This window comes from Xenopus tropicalis, chromosome 1, assembly GCF_000004195.4.
Source record: "Xenopus tropicalis strain Nigerian chromosome 1, UCB_Xtro_10.0, whole genome shotgun sequence".
NCBI lineage: Eukaryota > Metazoa > Chordata > Amphibia > Anura > Pipidae > Xenopus > Xenopus tropicalis.
In genome coordinates, this window is record NC_030677.2 from 70,717,154 (window position 1) to 70,737,798 (window position 20,645).

The 20,645-nt window shown below is 38.0% G+C and overlaps 1 protein-coding gene across 1 annotated transcript in view; it reads left to right on the plus strand.

Moving 5' to 3' along the window:
- The window catches only part of synpo2 (synaptopodin 2), a 122,385-nt gene that overhangs the window by 96,589 nt on the left and 5,151 nt on the right, over window positions 1-20,645 (plus strand). The window contains exon 4 of the mRNA XM_031903031.1: window positions 1,269-3,460. Coding sequence (XP_031758891.1) covers window positions 1,269-3,460 — 2,192 coding nt within the window. The remainder of the gene's footprint in view (window positions 1-1,268; window positions 3,461-20,645) is intronic.

Sequence of the window (20,645 nt, forward strand, 5' to 3'; positions counted from 1 at the left end):
ATGTTTCCCTCCAGAATTTATATATATATATATATAGCTCTTTCTGAGTTTTTGTCTGCTTAAAGTAATACTACTAGTAGTAAAAACTACACTTCAAACTATTAATGTACATTAAAAATTACGTATAGGTCATGTTGATATTGTTTTTCTCCTGGGCTGCATTTGTAAGTAATTGTTACTTGAAGTTTCTAAACCTAACTGTTTTGCCAACCCGACTGTCCCTTCTCAACTAGTCAGTTAGATTCTCTAACACTAATGGACTCCTGCTGCACAAATATAGCAGGCCCCTTACAGAGAAACATGGGGGATCAGATATGTAATGTAAAAGCGTAGAGTAAATATGTTTAAGGCAACATAAATGGCACTCAAAACCAATGTTATGATAGATGTAAAAAAAGGTTTCATTTCTGGTGTAAGTTTGATTTTACTAGTGGGGAAATACACTATGAGCCAAAGTTCACTATGAATATCAGCTCTCAATATATAATCTGTACATAATATATATATATATGAGAGCTGTCAACTCTCCCGACAATGTCTGCAATCTCACAATTTTCCCACTTTCCCCCTGGCCTCCCAAAAGTTATTAAATTCCCTGGTTTGGTCACTGTGTGATGTGACAGGAAGACCCTGTCTATGTTGACAGCTTTGTTATACGTATATGACAAAAACTGAAATACATTATACCTTTAAAGGCAAGTGAGTCTAGTCTTAATTATGTTACATTATTATATACAGTCACTGGCAACTGACCTGGAGTGCATTTATTCATAGAGTTCCTTGTATGGTAACTCTAGTGCTGCACTTACTTGATTAGACAGTCCCCCTTTCTGTCAGTGAGCTGGAGACTTTGGAAGGGGGGCAGGAGCTCAGATGCCTGCATGTTCTTTCCCCTACACATCTTTCTGTATTGTTCCTTTGTCACTGAAGTTCAAGTCCTGGTAGAGCTACACAGGGATTGAATGGCTGAAGTTGGAACTTTCCCTCGAGCCCATCCATGCAACTTTACTGGAATTTAAACTTCATTGACAAATGAGCAGTACAGAAGCTGTTCCAAAGTCTGCAGGTCACTAACAGTAGGGGGACCTGGCTAATCAAGTAAGAGCAGCACAGCTGTGCCCCCCTAGGACCCAAAAGCCTACTAATATGAATCATGTAGACATGTGAACTTATATGTATTATATAATATATGGCTTACTGTTTGCAGTCAAATAATGTCTATAACATAAAAATATTAACTGTAATCACCTTTTTCCCCCCTCATTTAGGGCTCAGGCGTAGTGAAAGCCTGTCCGAGAAACAAGTGAAAGAAGCCAAGTCTAAATGTAAAAGTATTGCCCTTCTGCTGACAGAAGCTCCAAACCCAAAGTCCAAAGGGGTGTTGATGTTCAAAAAGCGTCGGCAAAGAGCACGAAAGTATACTTTAGTAAGCTACGGCACCGGTGAACTTGAGCAGCAAGATTACGAGGAAGACGAAGACGAGGCAGATAAAGAAAATACTTTTGAAGTTACATTATATGGCGCAAGTGAATCAGATCTAGATGAAGATTTCTTCTCAGATCCTGAAAGCAAAGCCCACATTGTGACTTTTGATTTGGACACTGGTCTTCTAGAGGATCAAAATAAAACTGAAAGTATTAAAGCAATGGAGCATCTGCCAGAGACCAAAGGTAAAGGGGTCATGATGTTTGCTAAGAGGAGGCAGAGAATGGAGCAGATAACTGCAGAACAAGAAGAAACTAGAAGACAAAATATGGAAGAGAATGTCACTATGACAGAGAATATAAATAATGCAATTTCCTATCAGTCGCAGCAGAAAGAAAGCATTCAAAGTCATAACCTTGTAAGTAAGAGTTATATTGAGGTCAGCAGCAACCAAGAGAGAATTCAAAATGGATTTGCTGGAACCTATGAATCTGGACCTTCTTTTCAGCCATCTGAGTTCCAAAATTCAACAGCATTAAACAGAACTGCAAAACCATTTGGTGGCATGCAGAACAGAGCTGCACTTCCATTCTCCTCTAGTAGAAATATTACCAGCCCTGTCTCAGATATGCCTGCACCACCTCCATATTCTTCTGTGACTCCACCACCTGAACCATTATTTCCTGTATCTTCAGCTGTAGCCGGGAAAGCACAGGTAGCTGTATGGTCACCCTCTTACCCATCAGAACAGATAGCTTCTAGAGATGAAAGAATTGCAGTTCCTGCAAACAAAACAGGCATACTTCAAGATGCTAGAAGAAGAAACACAGCAAAACCCATGTTCACTTTTAAAGAACAACCCAAAATAAGCCCCAATCCAGAGTTACTCTCTCTTGTTCAACACAGAGAAGGAAAGCGCAGTACTGCAGCTGGGAATGAATCAGGACCTGAAGAAGACTACCTCAGTTTGGGGGCAGAGGCATGCAATTTTATGCAAGTTCAAATAGGCAAGCAAAAGACACCTCCACCTGTTGCCCCTAAACCTTCAGTTAAATCTCCTACAGCAATGACCCCAGTTTCACCAGTATGGGCACCCCCAATTGCTGCTCCTACGCAACCCCAGGTATACACAAGTCAAAATGTTTCTCAAGATACTGGTCCAGTTCAAGAGACAATTGCACATCCTGCTTCCTATGCTAGCATGCCTCCAAATTCTCTTAATTTATCTGGTCCCACCAGAGAGCCTTCTAAAACATCTGCAGGTGTATACCACACATACACCCCGAAAACACCCCCTATAACCCCTTTAAGCAGCAATGCAGTTGCTGGAGGTGTGGGGCCTGCATATGAAATGCCAGCTTTAAGTGGTAAAGGTGCAGCACTGTTTGCCAAAAGGCAGTCTCGTATGGAAAAGTTTGTAGTGGATTCCGCAACAGTTCAAGCTCACGCAGCTCGACCAACCTCTCCAACGCCATCTTTACCATCTTCATGGAAATATTCATCCAATGTTCGGGCCCCTCCTCCACAGGCATATAATCCAATACAGTCACCACTTTACCCTCCAGCAGCTAACAAAGCAACATCCAAAGCTGGATCCTCAACTGCAAAAAGAAAGCCTACAAAAGCTCTCAGCCCTCTTGAGGTCATGAAACATCAGCCTTATCAACTTAAATCTTCATTATTTACTTTTCAACCTCCATCTGAAGCTGCAGAAATAGTAGCCTCCAAACCAAAGTCAGGGCATATGCCTCCTGCAAGACAACCTCAACCCACAAAACCAATAAATACTCCTGCAAACTCCCAGCCAGCACCTGCATACTCCCAGCCAGCACCTGCATACTCCCAGCCAGCACCTGCATACTCCCAGCCATCCTATAACACACAGCCTTCATTTCAAGCAAGTGTCTTCACACCAACGGAGCCCTCTCCACCTGTGGGATATCCCATGCATCCTAGACAAGAATCACCAGTATCAGCATTGGTTCCTCCTCCAAGGCCGAAATTTTCTGCAAAGAAAGCTGGAGTGGCAGCTCAGGTGTGGAAACCAGAAGTTGGTGAAGAGTAGCTTATACTTTACAAAAATACAAAGTTTGCAGTAGTTTCCCAACATACCAAATATGCCCTGGCCTTAAATTACTTAATACTGTATCAATTTTAATCCAGGGTCAAAAGATGTAAGTTTGTTGCAAAAATACACACCTGGGTTATTCCAATACAGATATCCTTTCTGTATTTGATACAGTCGTATTAAGTAATCTGGATCATATGATCTAAAATGTTATGATTTTACATGCAGAAATCAGTGTCTAAAGTTCACTGAATGTTGCTATATTACTGTACATGTCTGCTTTAGCTCCACCTTATATTTTCTTTTATGTGTCCTTATGCTGATCAGTCAGCCACCCCCCCCCCCCTTCAGTATATTCAGTAGTGGATCACATGGCCTGCAACTTTTTTAAAATAAGACTTGGCCACTTAATTGAAAAACAATCTTAATAACCAAAGTTAATAATTATAGTTAATGATTAAAATGTATTGGTAAGTGCATTTAAACCTTTAGGTTCAGAGCACCACAACATTACTCAGTTTGCCACTACATGCCATAAAGTTCCTTACAAGTATGCAAAAAAAGTGCACCATTTTCACAATATATTTCTTTTTTTTCTGGAACACTTGTAGGAAAGGACTTTTTTTGCTTTTTAGTGATCTAATAAATTAAATCCCTGGTGTTACCTTATTCAGTGGTAACAAGCTAAATCAGAACATGTATAGTTTTACTATACCTATATTGAAGATGATTTTTATTTTATTTTAAATTAACTAAGATGGACTTACTTATACATATACTTCCATCTAAAAAAAATGTTATTTTTGGAAATAAATTCCAATATTATAAATTAATATTCTTTTTAAGAAAACAGTGGAGCTGGTGTCCTTTATAGTAAGTAAGAGGGACCGTCCATATGCACTGATTGCCTTTTTTGTTTTTGTGTCGGCCTAAGAATTCAGTCTACGCACAGTCTTATTAATTTAAAATGCCATTATGGACAGTGATCAGAATAGTATAGTATCTTTATAATATTTGATGACAATACGGTTGGAAGACCTTATTGGCTTGAAGTTAGTTACATATGTATATGTCAACAAAAATGATATTTTTGTCCTTTTAAGGATTGGAGAGTTTTATGTCTATAGGAAGTTTAAATTAAAGCAAGAAATGAAAGCTTGCTTCTGTATGAAAACAACTAAAGTTCACAGCAATCAAAGGATAGAAATGATGGTTTGAAGTATTCACCTCAAGCATTTTTCAGAGGTCAGGTAGTATATGTGTGCTTGAATGGATGTGAATCAGTCCTTGGCTTGTTGTATGTCGAGTAAACAGCTTGTGCTCTTTAGATCTTATCGGAGTATTCAGTAAACATACTATTTCCTTTTCATTGTATATTTTTTTAAATTTTCATAAACTTTTTTGTTTATTTTTTTAAGAAGCAAACAGGCATGGCTTTAATTATAAGTACCCCTTTATTAAGAATGTTACAGTATGTCATCCTGTTGATTTTTGCAACGTTAACTGGCATACAGGGTATTTTTAAAGGGGTAGTTTTCCTTCAAGTTATATTTTAGTATGTTATAGAATGGCCTATTCTTAGCAACTTTGTAAATAGTCTTCATTTTATAGTTTTTGAATGATTTACCTTCTTCTGACTTGTTCAAACTTTCCGATGGTGGACACTGACCCTGGTAGTCCATAAACTATTGCTCTGTAAGGCTGCAATTTTATTGCTTTTTTTCTAACCTGTCTTTCTATTCATGCCAACTCCTATTCATATCCAAGTCTCTAAAACTCACTGCCTTGTTGCTAGGGTAATGTGGACCTAGCAACCAGATAGCTGCTAACACAAAGCTAAATCATTAAAAAAAACACCAATAACAAGAGATGAAGACCAATTGCAAATTGTTTTAGAATATCATTCTCTATATCATAGTAAACATTAATTAAAAAGTTAAAAACCCCTTTAAGTAGCCCCAAAAAGTAATTTGAACTATTGTGAACTTGAAAACTTAATATAAACATCATCACGTGGAAAGAAAGTTTTAAATGTAATCAGTTCAAAGTTCTGTGCTGTTTCTCAAATAATAAAGGTTCACCAGCATTACACCAGTGATGTTATTGACCTACTGGCAATCGAAATCTGACTTCTGCATGCAGTGACGGGGATACTAAATAGTGTTTCAGAAACAATACAGAGTTTTGAAATTATTATATTTAGATTATTTGTTTTATTTCCATGAGCTCAAATTTATTATACATTAATAAAATAGTTCAAAGTGCCCAACCAGGTCATGCCTTTTATTTGACCAACAAAATATAAGTCTTATCTGGAATTCATTTAAGAGTTCAGACAGGTAAACATAGGATCTTATGACGTTTTGAAAGCTCTGCATTCCCTTTGTAATTGCATTTTACTCTATATACACTGGTCCTTAAATAGTTATCAACACCTACAACTGCTTTTCTATTAATAGACGAACACATTTTCTAAATGTGAAAGCCTGTCCACACTGTCACTCCAAATAAAAACGTGAACACACTTCTCAGCCACTTAAGGCAGATGTCCAGCAATTAGCTATACATGGGCCCGTAACAAATTCAGCACTTCACCCTCTGGTGTTTCCCAGCAGTCAATGATAAACCTTCTGAATTCCAGTTCTTAGGTCTACTGATAGTAAGCATGTTCTCTCCCATCTTGTATGAAAGGATATGCAGAGCTTTGGTTATACCCCTGACCAAATCCTTTATTGAAAAATGACTGATACAGCAGTATAAACAAAAATGACATCTTATCAATCTGCTATAGTGCTTATACCTGAAAATGGTAGATTTAGCTGCACACTTGGGTGGCAAAATTGCACTAGCCTAGCTGGTTAGCCTATTAACTGAGCGACTGGATTGCACAAAATCAGGAGAATGGGTTGTGTATGTGATTCGATTACAAGACCAATGGCCAAATTGTTGTTGGCTGTGTTATAGTGCTGTACAAACTGAATTTATTTGTATTTATTCTTTTTTTGTAGCAAAATGCCTAAACTAGCTGATTTTATGCACTTTCATGTAAACAGCTGCAAATTAGGTTTTGGATTTGGCAAAATCCAGGATTCAGTTCTAGATTTAGCCAAATCCTTTTTGGAGTTTTGAGATTCAGCCAAATAGAACCCAACCATTTAAAGTCAAGTGACTTTAAAGCTCTGGAATATTTTGTGGAGGATTCAGTATTTGGCAAATCCAAAAATGACGGATTTGGTAAATCCCTACTTTATTTTATAAATTGTCCACCTACAGTGTAAGTACAAATTGGGGTAATTTATGAACACAAGGGTAGTGTGTAAAATGCAATTTTGGATGCAAATGTTTTTTACCAATAATGTAGCATTTTTTTCTTTTAATGCTGATTCAGTGCACTCTCAACCGCTATCGTGAGGGAGGAAGGCATATATTTAAAAATTGCTGTTTATATCTCAATCTGAGGTGCCTGTAGCTGATGGACTGAGCTATGAGCTATGACTTTACCTGTGCTGACTTTACCTGTGCTAAATATAGTCCTTGTACTTTACCTTGCTTCTCATCTAAAGGTGGAGAGCACAGATATCAGCATTAATAACATCCATGCATACATGGATGTAATCTAATGTAATGCATACATGAAAAGAAAATGTTTCATATGTCTAAAGCTTATAGATGGATGGTTATCTGCAAAGCATTTGCTAAAGAATGATATTGAAGGAGAATAAAGGAGTTTACATGCCTAATATAGCCTGAACTCCATATCTACCCTGTTCAGTTATTTTACTGAGCATTATTGCAGTTTTTTTATTTTATTTAAAATCCTAATGAAAGCTTTTGCAAGTGAAAGAGGAGGGACAATGCTGTTATGGGCAAAATGAAGGTATATTTATTGATGCTCAAACTATTGGGCTTGTTTATCAATTTTCTAATTAGTGCAAAAAAAAACTTGAATAGTGAAAAAAAAATCAAACTCGAAGGTTGATAAATCTCCCCCTATATCTTGTCAGCACTAATAAAAGGAAACCTGCTTCAGAGAAAAGAGAAGAATTATATTTTTGCTAGTTCATCCATATTACAGTTAACTGTGGCATGAAAGAGACAAACCTATTTTTTATTATCAGCTCTTAAAGGAGAAGGGAATATTTTTTCCCCCACAATGCACTATAAATGATCCAAACAATTGCCTCCAGAAGTACATACCAGTAGACATGTACTACATAAGCAAGTCATTATTGCTTAAGGAGAGGAAAAGCCCCATGTTTTGTTCTCAGCTACAATCACTTTTGTTCTGTCAGGTCTTATCTATGTACTAAAGTGTTTGCTATGTCTTTCTGCACATTTTTCACCGATAGCTTGCTGTATCTTTCACTCCATCATTAAAATCTAAAGATTCCTGTCTTCTTTTTTCTGCCTCCTTTTATTCTTTTCAATACTTGATCACTTTGGTTCACTATAGTATTACTAAATATAAGCATAGTGCATGCTGTAAAGATAAGGGCCAGAAGAGTCTGTAATTAGTCAATGGTATGGGAAATACAGACGCATTAGGAATTAAATCACAAGGAAGGCCCGAGAACATTTCTGTAGGTTTCACAAAGTCTCTTTTACAACAATAAGGGTAAAAGTTTAAAAACAAATAGCAATTAGCCCTTAACATGCACACTGGATGTCAGTGCAGCACTTGCATTTAAAAATAAATAGCAATTAGCCCGTACCATGCACACTGGATGTCAGTGCAGCACTTGCACTTTATTTAGAACCTCATATTGTTTGTCTGATGCTAGGCACACAGGATAATATTTAAGAAAACTGAACTGAAAGGTCACTTATATATTTGTACAATTTGGCCCTTACACATGGATGGTCTTTATTGAACTTTTAGGTAAATAAAATATTTCCACTTAATACATGATAGCTGGTGTCTGTATCTCATTTGCAGCTGACATTAGAAAACAGACATATGGAATATGCAATGAGTTTTTACAGGCCCAGAACAAACAAGAAGAGCGAAACAAATGGGTTTTCCTTTTGCCCCTGAAATGTATTAGGAAATATATGGTACCCTTTAGCGTAGAGAAAGGAGATGAACAAAGAAAACCCTGCAAGTTAGGAATCCATGTGTTTGCTTCAAACGATTTCTACAAACCAAGAAGAGCTCACCAGTGAAGTATTGCCAGGGACCATATCTGCATATCAGGGTAAGCAGCCATTTATTGAAAAGTGAAGGTTTGCCTGTGTGTGAAAAGTCAGCAAAAAGGTGTTATTCCTATCAATGTTATGTTGTAGTACAGGTCTACATGGGATACAATATAGTACAGATTATTGGGGATCATCCAAATTACACAGAAGGTGCTACGTACAAACTGAAAACCCCTGGTAAGGAATCTCCAGTACATATCTCCTTCTATGTATGAGAGTGCGCCACCTCCTTTTATATATGATCCTTATGTACAGGGCTGCCATCAGGAAGGAACAGGGGGGGAAACAGTCCTGGGCCCAATGATTTTTATGGATCTTAGGGGGGCCCAGCCATCCTGCACTTACTTGTATTAGCCACCCCCCTCTGCTGTCAGAGAGATGGACAGTTTAGAAGGGAGGGTGGGAGCTCTGGTGCCTCCATTTTTTTCCTACACAGCTTTCCCTATGCTTGTCGGTCACTGATGTTAAGCTCTAGTAAAGCTGCATGGGGATTGGATGGGCTGGAGGAGAAGATCAAACTTCACCCCTCCAATCCTTATACAGCTTTACCAGGACTAAAACTTCATCAGTGACAAAGGAGCGGTAATGAAGGCTTTGTTGGGGAAAGAACATGCAGGCACCAGAGCTCCCACCATCTCTTCCCAAGTCTGCAGCTCAGTGACAGCAGTGGGGGCCTGGATAATCCAAGTGCAGCACTGCACTGCCTTTCTCCCAGTTGCCCTCCCTACCTACCATTCAAATACAATTCTATTCAATACTCTCAATTCTAATGTGCCAATCCATTCTCTATACCCCTGATTCCCTAAGAACCATTTACAGCACCATTAGGGTTTTTTCTCTCCTCCCTCACTCTTGTGTGCCAGTCTAAGCGCCATTCCCCATGTGTCACTCACTGCCACACTCACTGCCCAGTGCCCTCATTGGTGTCACTTCCCAGGGCTGCCATCAGGGTAGTGTTGTGCCGGGCCTGGTAAAATCTTCTTTGGTAAGGGGGACCCAGTGTCAGGTACGCAAATTGCATAAGGTACTTATAAAATTACATCAAAACATCTTCAAAAACTGCTTAGAAACTTGTGTAACTTGCCTAGAAACTAGAATAACTTGTGTATCAAGCAAAATACAATGCAGAGAAGCTTGGCAGGGGCAAACTCCACTGACCCCCAATGAACTGACTGAGTTTATTAGCACATTAATCAATGGAACTCTTATAGGAACTGCTTATTACCGATTTATATGAACTATTTATATTGCAGACACAAAGGGCATGGCCAAAATGTTTGATACTGTGTGTTCTAGGGGGGGGGGGGGGCAAAAGTAAATAACTTGAATGGGGCCCCAACATTTCTGATGGTTGCCCTGTATGTATAACTGACTCCCACCCTTTAAATAGAAAAAGAAGTGCATTTTTATAGTTGTTGAGGAAAAGCTACCTATACATGCAACAACCATTGGGATAAACAAATCTACTGACCCACTGACTGACCTTTCAAATGTTTGTTTAATTTTCCAAGGCCCTCAAATAACCAAAATAGCACTGTGAGTGTGCCCCATGCAGTTCTAGGTCACTCCATGGCTTCATACACATTTTAGCAATCAATGGCACCACAATAAACTGGTCACAATAATGTGCAGTTATAAAGAGCGGAGAGTGAAAGCCTGCCTAATACCTTGCCCCCCATCAGAAGCCACACTCCCAAACCACAGCACTGGGACACTCTCAACTGGGCTGTTTGCTGTACCTGGTTTCAAAATAATGCAGCTGGGTTGGCAGGTGCCATCTTGCAACTTTTCAAGTGCTTTTCTCTGTGACTGCTGAACTTCAGCAGGGTTGGGGACTCTATTCCACTGCTTCCATTTTCCACTGCACTTCACTCCAAGCAGAAGCATGCTTAGTTCAAGTTGATTTGGACCTGATTTTAACTTAGCATGTTAATACAATAGGGTTGGAAGCAGTTCAAGATGCCATACCCAACCCTACTGTGCTACTTTGTTTTTTTAGAACCAGGTACAGCAAATGTGGCAGTTTAGTGGGGTGCCAGATGTGTGCTTTGGGATGGAGGCCTCTGTAGGGGGCCAAGGTATTAGGGCTCTGGTACACGGGGAGATTAGTCGCCCGCGGCAAAACTCCCTGCTCGCGGGCGACTAATCTCCCCGAGTTTCCTTCCCCCTGCCATCCCACCGGCGAACATGTAAGTCGCCGGCGGGATGGCAGACGCATGGGGCGATTTCGGGAAATCGCCGAAAAAGACTCGCAAAGGGACATATGTATTTTTCATCCCATTCTAAAATTAATAGTTATTAAAGGTTTTTTTCACCTTTAAATTAACTTTTAGTATGTTATAAAATGTGCCTGTTCCCATCTTTTAAATGGGGGTCACTGACCCCAACATCCAAAAAAGCTATTGCTTTGTAAAACTAAAATGATATTGTTACTTGTTATTATTTATCTTTTTATTGTCCCTCTCCTATTCATATTCCAGTCACTCATTCAAACTAATGCTTGGTTGCTAGGGTAAAAGGGCCTAGCAACCAGAAAGCTGCTGAACAAAAAAACTCTCCAAAATGGAGAGCTACTGAATACAAATATAAATAACGAAAAAGCTGCAAAAATTAAAAAATGAAGATCAATATCTACATCATACTAAAAGTTCATTTAAAGGCAAACTACCCCTTTAACAGAGATATGTATATGCCTACATAAAATAAGTCCTTATGTTATTATAGGGCTCAGCCCTAATGCAGAGTAGATTCAAACACACGTGCCCTGTTTCCTCTTCACTCATTAACACAGCTTAACCAAGCACCATTATCTATAAGTATAAATCTGCACATGGCCTCATAATGTCAGACAATATAGGAGTTATAAGAGGCTACTACATTGACTTTATAGATGTAAGAGATGTAAGATTTTGAAATGAATAGATAAACCTGGGTTACAAAGAGACATTAATATTTATTATTTAAGGTAAAGGACTTGCTCTCATTGTATGCTTAGAAATACAATCAATTATTTAAAGTTCCTTTATGCACTGATAATGGCACTTCATAATAATAGTTGTGAGTTGCATGGGAAATTTTGAATGAACCTTAGGGCTGTTGCACACGAGACAAATCTCCTTTGTCGCGGGCGACTAATCTCGTGGCGCGGCGTATGCCATCCCACCGGTGGGAGCATTGGTCCTTTCTTTATCTGGATATTTGAGGAAGTGTTTTTCTATCTACTGTTTTTTTTGTAATGGGCAGGATAGGGCAGACAGAATTCTAGCAGAGAATTGCTATTGGTTCAGGCTAAGAAGCTTACAATATACTGTATGTGAGATACAGAGATTGATGGGAATATTGGAAAAGATGAGAACACAGAAGTAATTTTATTTACTTTTCTGCTGGCTTAAAAAGCTCCACTTATGCCATCACTTCAATTCACGGCAGTTTAAACTGTATTTACAACAAATACACAAAAATATATTCTTTTGTGGACACGGAATAGAACATTTATATTACAGTATGCTTCAAAGAATGTACCTTGTGCCTTTATCAGAAGTCTGACTGTCACTTAAATAGTAAAAGAATAGAGACAATCAAAATAAACAAGTTTAGAAATTCAGCAGAACTTGGTGGTTTGTTACTGGTGAAAAATTTGAAAATAGAAAAAATGCATAGGGTGATCTGAGGATTATTCACGTTACTTCATAAGATGCCAAAATGCAGGGATCTATCATTGTTATGAATGTTAATGCCAGGAAGAGACAGGGAAGGGTGTTCATGGTTCAGAGTGAGCTATGGGGATAGGCAGAAAGTAAGGGCATAAAACACGGCAGGGCTAGAACTAGGGGTAGGGAAGCATCTAGGGTGCAGTTCATAGAGAACCACAGTTATGAACCACAAGCGCGAGCAAAGTCAAAGTCCAGACAGGCCAAGCAAAGTATAGAAATAAATGAAAGCATAAGGGGGGGGGGGGAGTTGTATGTTAGTGCAGTGATGATGAAGTATGCGTTTTGAGGGGGGCCAGGCTGGCAGTTGTTGGACCAGGTTGTATTGCCTTGGGCGCAATCCAAGCTCCAAGCTCTAAAGTACAGGGTAGAAGTGTTGCTCGGTCTGCTGTGCCTTTATTTCATCTCCAGAAATGTACTAGATACAAGAGGAATAATTTCTTGTGTGCCGTTAAAATTAGATATTGTTTAGCAAGTAACATAAATGCATATCCTGGTTATGAAACAGTAGTTTTGATACAAGTTGTTTCTAAAAAGATATAGCAAAGCAATTGTTTTAAAAAGATTAAGTAGAATTTTTGATAAAATTAATCAAGTGGCTTGGCAGAAAACATAACCTTGCTTGAAGCAAGTGCTTGCATCGTACCATATTATATTATATCATATTAACATTTTCCATTTTATATACAGGCATAGGATCTATTATTTAGAATGTTTGGAACCTGGGGTTTTCTGTTTAAGTGATCTCTCTGTAATCTGAATCACCATACCTAAAGTCTGCTAAAATCATTAAAAACCTTTAAAAAAAACCCTATAGGATTGTTTAGGCACCAATATGGATTTATGCAGTGTAGTTACCATCAAGTACAAGGTACTGTTTTATTGTTACAAAAAAAGGTAATTTTTAAAAATTAGGAATATTTTTTAAAAATTAGGAATATTATCTTAAAATGGATTCTATGGGAGCTGACATTGCCATAATTCAGATAATTCTGCATAAAGGATTTCCGGGTATGGGATGCCATACCTATAATAGCTGATCTCTAATGGAGATTTGGTTTACTGGAAATCTCTGTCATTCTTTTGGAAGAATTGAAACAGAAATGTAATGTAAGCTTCATTTTGTGGAAAGTAGACACTTTCTCAATATGTTTTCATGATACTTTATGTACGGTAGTTAGCAGAGCAGTATTTGGAAAGACCAGAAGGTGGCAGCAAATAACACAAGAAAATAAATAAGCAAGGGAGGTGTAAGTGTCTAACAAAAATAACCCCAGATAAGAACTGCTCTGGCCAAAATGTCTTCAGACACGCAAAATAACAATAACTAATGATATGACACATTCTTTTATCTTTTTCTGAGTTCATAATTTCAAATTTATCATCTTAAATAGATAACAGGTTTTAAAATGAGTTATATTTCAGTTTTCGTATGCCCGTGCGACTTTTCTGTACGCTTGTGCGAAAAAATCAGAAAGGTTTTCCCGCTGTTTACAATTGTTCGGTACGCAAAATTTTGTGGCTTTTGGATCGCCAATGAGATATTATCGTGACTAACACGATTATTTCTAAGCATTTTCGTGATATTTGCGATCTTCAGAAATTTTCGTATCCAATCCAAATTTATCCCATTCGGGATTCGAACTTGTGATTTGATAAATATGCCCAATAGAGTCTGCTACAGAAAATTTTTAAGCTATTGAGTGTATTTTTATACCCCATCAGTTTTTTTGATCCTGTATTTAATAAAATGTACTCTACTAAAATTATAGCACCAACAGCAACTCACCTAACATTATAACTGCTACCTCTGCTGCAGACTCAATGGTGCCTACAGGGTTAAGCGTAAGCCGCGCTGCCGTGTGTCTGAGCCAGCTCAAACAGCCTGTCTGGCTTTGCAATTTTTTAAGTGTCTCCATGCATTTTATACAATGCTGTGTATGCCTGAGCAAGAATCTACTCCTACTGTAAAGCACCTGTCATGGGGCAAGTGATACACAAAAGAAATGAATAAAGTAAATGCACACCAATGCTAAACTGACAATTATTTTTATAAATATAAATAAAAAATATGGGTGTTTAAATGCAAAGTTAAAGAATTAGTACATGATAGATATTCCTTAATCCTTTGCCTGCAGCCAAAATGATTGGGTTAGGGGTGCTTTGCAAAAAGCCTATTGCATCTTTTTGATGATGTAGCACGAATGTTGTTGGCAGGCTAACAGTTAATAAGATAACCTTCCTTATTATACAACAATAATAACATGGATTCTTTTGGATTATACATTTCTAGATGTGTTATGCAATGTTATTAGGTATGTTTTGATGTTCAAGGAGAAAAACAAATGAAAGAAATGTTACTAAATAGCTACAACTGGGCAAGCTGCATTTGGGCAGTAACCTACAGCAACCAACCAGTTCAGCCAACTGCAAGAAGAATAATGAAGCAGAAATGTGGTTTAATGTCATCAGTTACTGATTCAAATTAGCCCACTGTTAGTAACTGAGCCTGTTATGTTTCTACAAGTATAGGAAGCTTCTAGTTACAGGAAGGCCTTTTCGAATAGAGTCCACTATAAGCAAATAATTCTAGTTTTTGAAAATGATTTGATAATTAAACAGTACCTCGTACTTGATTCTAAATAAGAAATAATTAATCCTTATTGGAGGCAAAACAATCCAAGTGAGTCTTTTTATTTATTAAATTATTTTTTAGTAGACTCAAGGTATGGTGATTCAAAGTACATTAATATCCCTTATCCAAAAAGGGATAAGAAGACATACACTTGTACTATTGTCTGAAAAGTGGTACAGGTATGGGATCTTTCCGTAATTCGTATCTCCATACCATAAATCTGCTAAAATACTTAAAGTAAATCCAACAGGATTCTTTTGTCTGCAATAAGGATTAATTATATCTTAGCTGGGATCAGGTACAGGGTACTGTTTTATTATTACAGAGGAAATGGAAATCATTTTAAAATATTTGAATTATTTGATTAAAATGGAGCCTATGGAAGATGGCCTTCCCATAATTTGGAGCTTTCTGGATAACTGTTTTTTGAATAGTCATCCCATACCTGTACATTTAATTGCACAGCCTGTAAGTGACTATGCAAGTGCTTGATAGGCAATAGTTGCCTGGAAATATTTCTCCCAATACCATGTAAGTCAGTGGGGTGGTTTCAGGCTTTCTGAATCATGGTAAGTGTTGTGGCACTGAATTGGAATGTATACATTACATAAACTGTTGCTTCTGAACTGTCATGTAATATGGAAAGCCAAACTTCAGAGGGTGCAGAGGGCATGGCTATGTTGTTGTCCTCTGCTACTCCCTTATTAATACATCTGAATGTTACAAGTTAGGGGACAGAAAAGGGGGTGGGAAAGGGAACGTCAATGTGCCCCCTGCCACCCCTCTTGAATAGAGCCATGTTGAATGCATGCAATGCTTTATTTAAGCAGGCAGCCACAGGTCTCTGCACTCTAAAACTGAAGTACAGAGACCAGCAGAAATATGCCAATGGAGACAATTGCAGTTCCGATCATGACAATACTTTCCTTGATGCTAATTCCGCCTCATATCTTCAGCTTGGCGTTAATATAATCAAAATGCAAAAAAGATACTTTTAGAGGTAAAATGAGTTCAGTAGGAAAATATAGATGAAAAACAACATTGTGTTTAAGCAAAAATAAAAACCTTTTAAATGTTTGATACTGTTAACTGCTATTGTGAAGCACAGCAGGACTATATTTTGACTTCATCAAGATAGCAATGCTAAGGAAATGTGCTTTCACTCAAGTTCTGCCAAGTTCTACCTTTCTGCCAACAGTTCTCCTTTCTGATCTCTTTGCTGCTGCTATTTAACTCTGCTATTGCCTCTGTGCTCCATTAAGCTGTAGATTATAGGCTGCCTTATGCACAAATAGTGTCTGCTGGAGGGGATGTATTTATTTTGCTATAATTGTCGAGAGACATCTGTTTACAAGATCATCCTATTTTTGTATTTGTTAGTGAATTGATAGTGAAGAGTAATTTGAGTATTTCAGACATGGCATCAAATGTTTCATTGATTATACAGGTATGGCATCCCTTATCAGGAAACCCATTATCCAGAAAGTTCCTAATTACGGAAAGGCCATCTCCCATAGACTCCATTATAAGCAAATAATTCTAATTTTTTAAAATGATTTCCTTTTTCCTCTGTAATAATACAACAGTACCTTGTACTTGATCCCAACTAAGATATAATAATCCTTATTGGAGGCAAAACAATCCTATTGGGTTTATTCAATGTTTAAAAGATTTTTAGCAGACTTAAGTTATGAAGATCGAAATTACGGAAAGATCCCTTATCCGGAAAACCCCCAAGCATTCTGAATAACAGGTCCCATACCTGTATCTAGAACCTAGCTTCTTATTTCCATGAGATGAAGCTTATATTACATATTTATTTTTGCAATAAGTCTCATTTGAGCAGTACTGCAACTCCTGCTCCTATTTATAGATGAATGAGAGAAAGAGATGGAAACTGCTACCAAAAACATATTAGCATTAAAGGAAAACTAAACCCTAAAAAGGAATATGACTAGAAATATCATAGTTTATAAAAACATAACTGCACCAGCCTAAGAGTTCAGCATCTGTATAACAGTAACGATCAAGGCCTTCAAAATTGTGCACAATGGTCCCCTGTCTGTTCTGTTAGGAGTGTCAGTGACGCTGCACATGCTCAGTGTGCTGTGGGCAGCTGTTGAGAAGTTGAGGGGTTGCATGCTTCCCTGCTAAAGGGCTGTGGTTGCCTTGGGCTGGTACAAAATGCACAAAAAAATGTACAGCATTTATAGCCTTAGCCCCTGTCCGTTTATCCACTTATGTCTGCCCCCTGGGGTCTGTTTTCTTTTATCAAAGAGATGCTTTTGTAAAATACAAGTTATTATAAGATTTGTAGGCCTATATGTAAAAGGTTCCATATATTGAAATAAATGAAGGCAGTAATGTAACAATAGTGTAATAAAAGGTACAAAATGTCACCCAGTTCCAGTAATTCAAAACTACCAATAGGCAAAAAGCATTAATTGGTCTGCTGTTTGAAAACAAGCAGTTGCTATGGGCTACTAAACCAGGATTAAACATTCTGCCTGTTACTACATTACCCCCAAAGTTGTACAGACTGATTTTGGAAAGATTATTTTCATGTTGCCTTTAATTTCTCTGTCCAACCTGCTATAGGAGTTGAATATTTTCTAACTAGATATAAGATGAATACTGTGGAAAATGATTTCCCTTTTTGTGAAAAAGGCCACATGTATTTTTCATGTATTGCAAGTTCTATCATGCATCCCAAGAAGTTACTGTATATGTTTGTACATATAGCAGCACTGTGTATTTAAGCACTGGCCTTGGGGTAGTGAGTAAGTGCCAAGCACCTGTCTCTACTCCAGAAACAGGGCATTCTTGGAGCGCCTGACATTCCTAGCGCAGGCCTTTCCAAAGAGCAGTAGAAACCAGTCACAACACCTCCCAGTGCTAACAAGTTTCTCATGCGCTTCCTAGAGAGGAGCCTCTCCTAGCTTTGCTCTTTTGTCTATGGTTTCCAGCTGACATATATACAGTTTTCTGTGCTTTCAGCAAGATCAGTGACAAAACAGATGCCATTTTGAGAACTGCATTAAAATAGTGGGCATGACTGATACGTGTTGCAATGACCATTTTTTTGTTAAATATATAAATAACCAGTGGGCTGTCATATTTAAGGAGGAATATGGATAGTTTTTCCAAAAAGACACTACTGGTCTAGCCCCATAGTAGTCCAATAACAGACCATGAGCATATATCCATTTATAGGGGACAAGTATTTCCATTACTTTGCTCATCTCTAAAAATAGACGGAATGTGCCTTAACAATTTACCACCAAAAGCTTGCAAGCACCAGCCAGACTTTCCCATTCCTCCTGGCTGATTTCTCAGCCTGTTTAGAAGAGCCATTGGTTCTCAGCTTTTGCACTGTAGGATGTCAGACAATCCCCCATCTTGTGGGTGGGCAGCCAGCATGCAGACCTGAAAGGGAAGGCAGAATTGTTTCAAATAAACAAAAATGAGATTTTTAGTTATAAAATACGACTGTACACATTGACTTAAATCTCTTTATTAAGATTTTACTGCATGTCACAAGGAGTTATATAACTCCCTGCTTCTGTCTGCATGCTTAACCTTTTATCACTGTGGCATAAATTCTACTTATTGATAACCAACAAACTGCATTAGCTGCATACAGTGTTAAATTTTATTATATTGTGCCCCATTTTCCTTACAGGACACTTTGTGCAGAAATCAAATCTAGGGCAAAAATGTAACTTCTGCACTTTTTCTTTATGAGTCTGTTGCTTTTTAGGCATTTAAAAGTGGCACTTAACTGGAACAAAACGACTGCTAATTTATTCATATGCCTGTTTGTGTTTCTTTCAAACTTTGGGGTAATGGTACACATAGGGTATATTTGGGCAATTTGAATACTGTATTTTTGAGTAGCCCCCATCTGTTAATAAGCACTTGCTCCATTAGGTGTTAGTTCCTTTATGCACCTGGCTACCTTCCATTTTCATAATTTAGTATTTTGTGTAGTCTGCAAAAATATTATTAACATTTTATTGCTTCACTGCAAATTTATTCCAAATTGTTCTCAGGCCTTACACGTCAAGAACTATTTTTCTGCTCTAACCAAGTTATCAATAATTGTCAAATGGTTAGGGTGCTAATGTGAAGTTATACACTCTGTACACTATTCAGAGGCAATCAACTATTGCAGAGAGTTTCAACTGCTGAATTCCTCTGTGAAAGGTAATACAAAGAGAGTGGGACTGTGTGCTAATGGCAGTTTCAGTTGGCAGCCAGCCAAGTTACATTTTTATTCCTTTTGGCTACTGTGGAATTACTGCATTTTAAAGTTAATTCCAAAGTCTATAAACTTCAAGACAACAGCAAACAATGTCTATTACAACTTCCAGTCTGCATTTTAGTTGGTGCACATACTATGAAAACTATGATATTTTCTGATACTTTTGCACCTGATTTATTTTACCTTTTTGAAGGCAGAGGAATTATGCAGTAACAGTACCTATGCAACCTACCTGCATTTAGAGAATACTAGGGTATCTGGTATGATGTTGAGGTTACTGGAGCTGGTGCCCCTGTTACCACATAACATTTTAATGGAAGTTCCCTGTCACTAAAGAACTAAATTCTGCACAATTCATGTCTGTGCACTATGAAATTATCCTTCTACGTAGTCTGTCGGTTGGATAAAACAGGTTCCCTCCAACTCAGACAAGCTAAACAAAATGCTGTGTAAGTGATCTTTCAGTGGCTTTGTTGTTTTAAATTTCTTTGTCATATGCACTAGATTTATATGACCTGATACACTGGGTGAATGTACAGAACCCAACACATAGCAGGATAGGCAGAGTGAGTATTGTGAATGTATGTGAATATCGATGATATCACTGGAGAAACCTACTGCATGCCAAATTATCCCATAGATATTTAACCCTCAGGACTAGCCCCAACACAGAAGATAATAGGGTTAATTTATGTCTGCAAGCACAGGGTAAATTTGTTTTTTCCCCGCAGTCAGTTGAATGTGATATCACATCCCGCTTGCATGAAAATGTGCTCCTTGCACTTCCGTATAGTTGCACTCAATGCCGCTCAGTCCTTACTGCATTCTGTTTCAAATCAAGCAATGCTGCAGCTATTGACACAGGGAAACCCTGGAGCCATTGCCACCTCATGACTAGGCAGTAACTCCAAAGTTCCCTTCGTGTCCTGCATCAATCACCACAGCTTAGAATCACCAAAAAAATTAGGAACACACATCACAAGCACACTGAACACTGGAAATTATGCTAGTCAGACTTATGGGGCACAATTCCCCCAATTTGCGATGAAGTGCATCAGTTGTGTCCATTTTGGAAATTGGTTACTACTGTGGTGGGAGAAATAATCGCCCCATTTGTATCTGCCAGCAGTGTATTGTGGGGGAAAAAACAAAATTAGCACAACCTTTAATTACATGCATAGTTATAAGCCTTCCTCATCAAAGTTACCAAATCAGAAAAATACCTATGACCTGACCATCAGTGAAAAATGCATAACTGTTTGATCATCGTTGCCTGCAGTATCAAAGTAATACAGTCAATTGACATAACCTGAGATTACAAGGCCAGTTGGTTGTTCCAAATAAAAT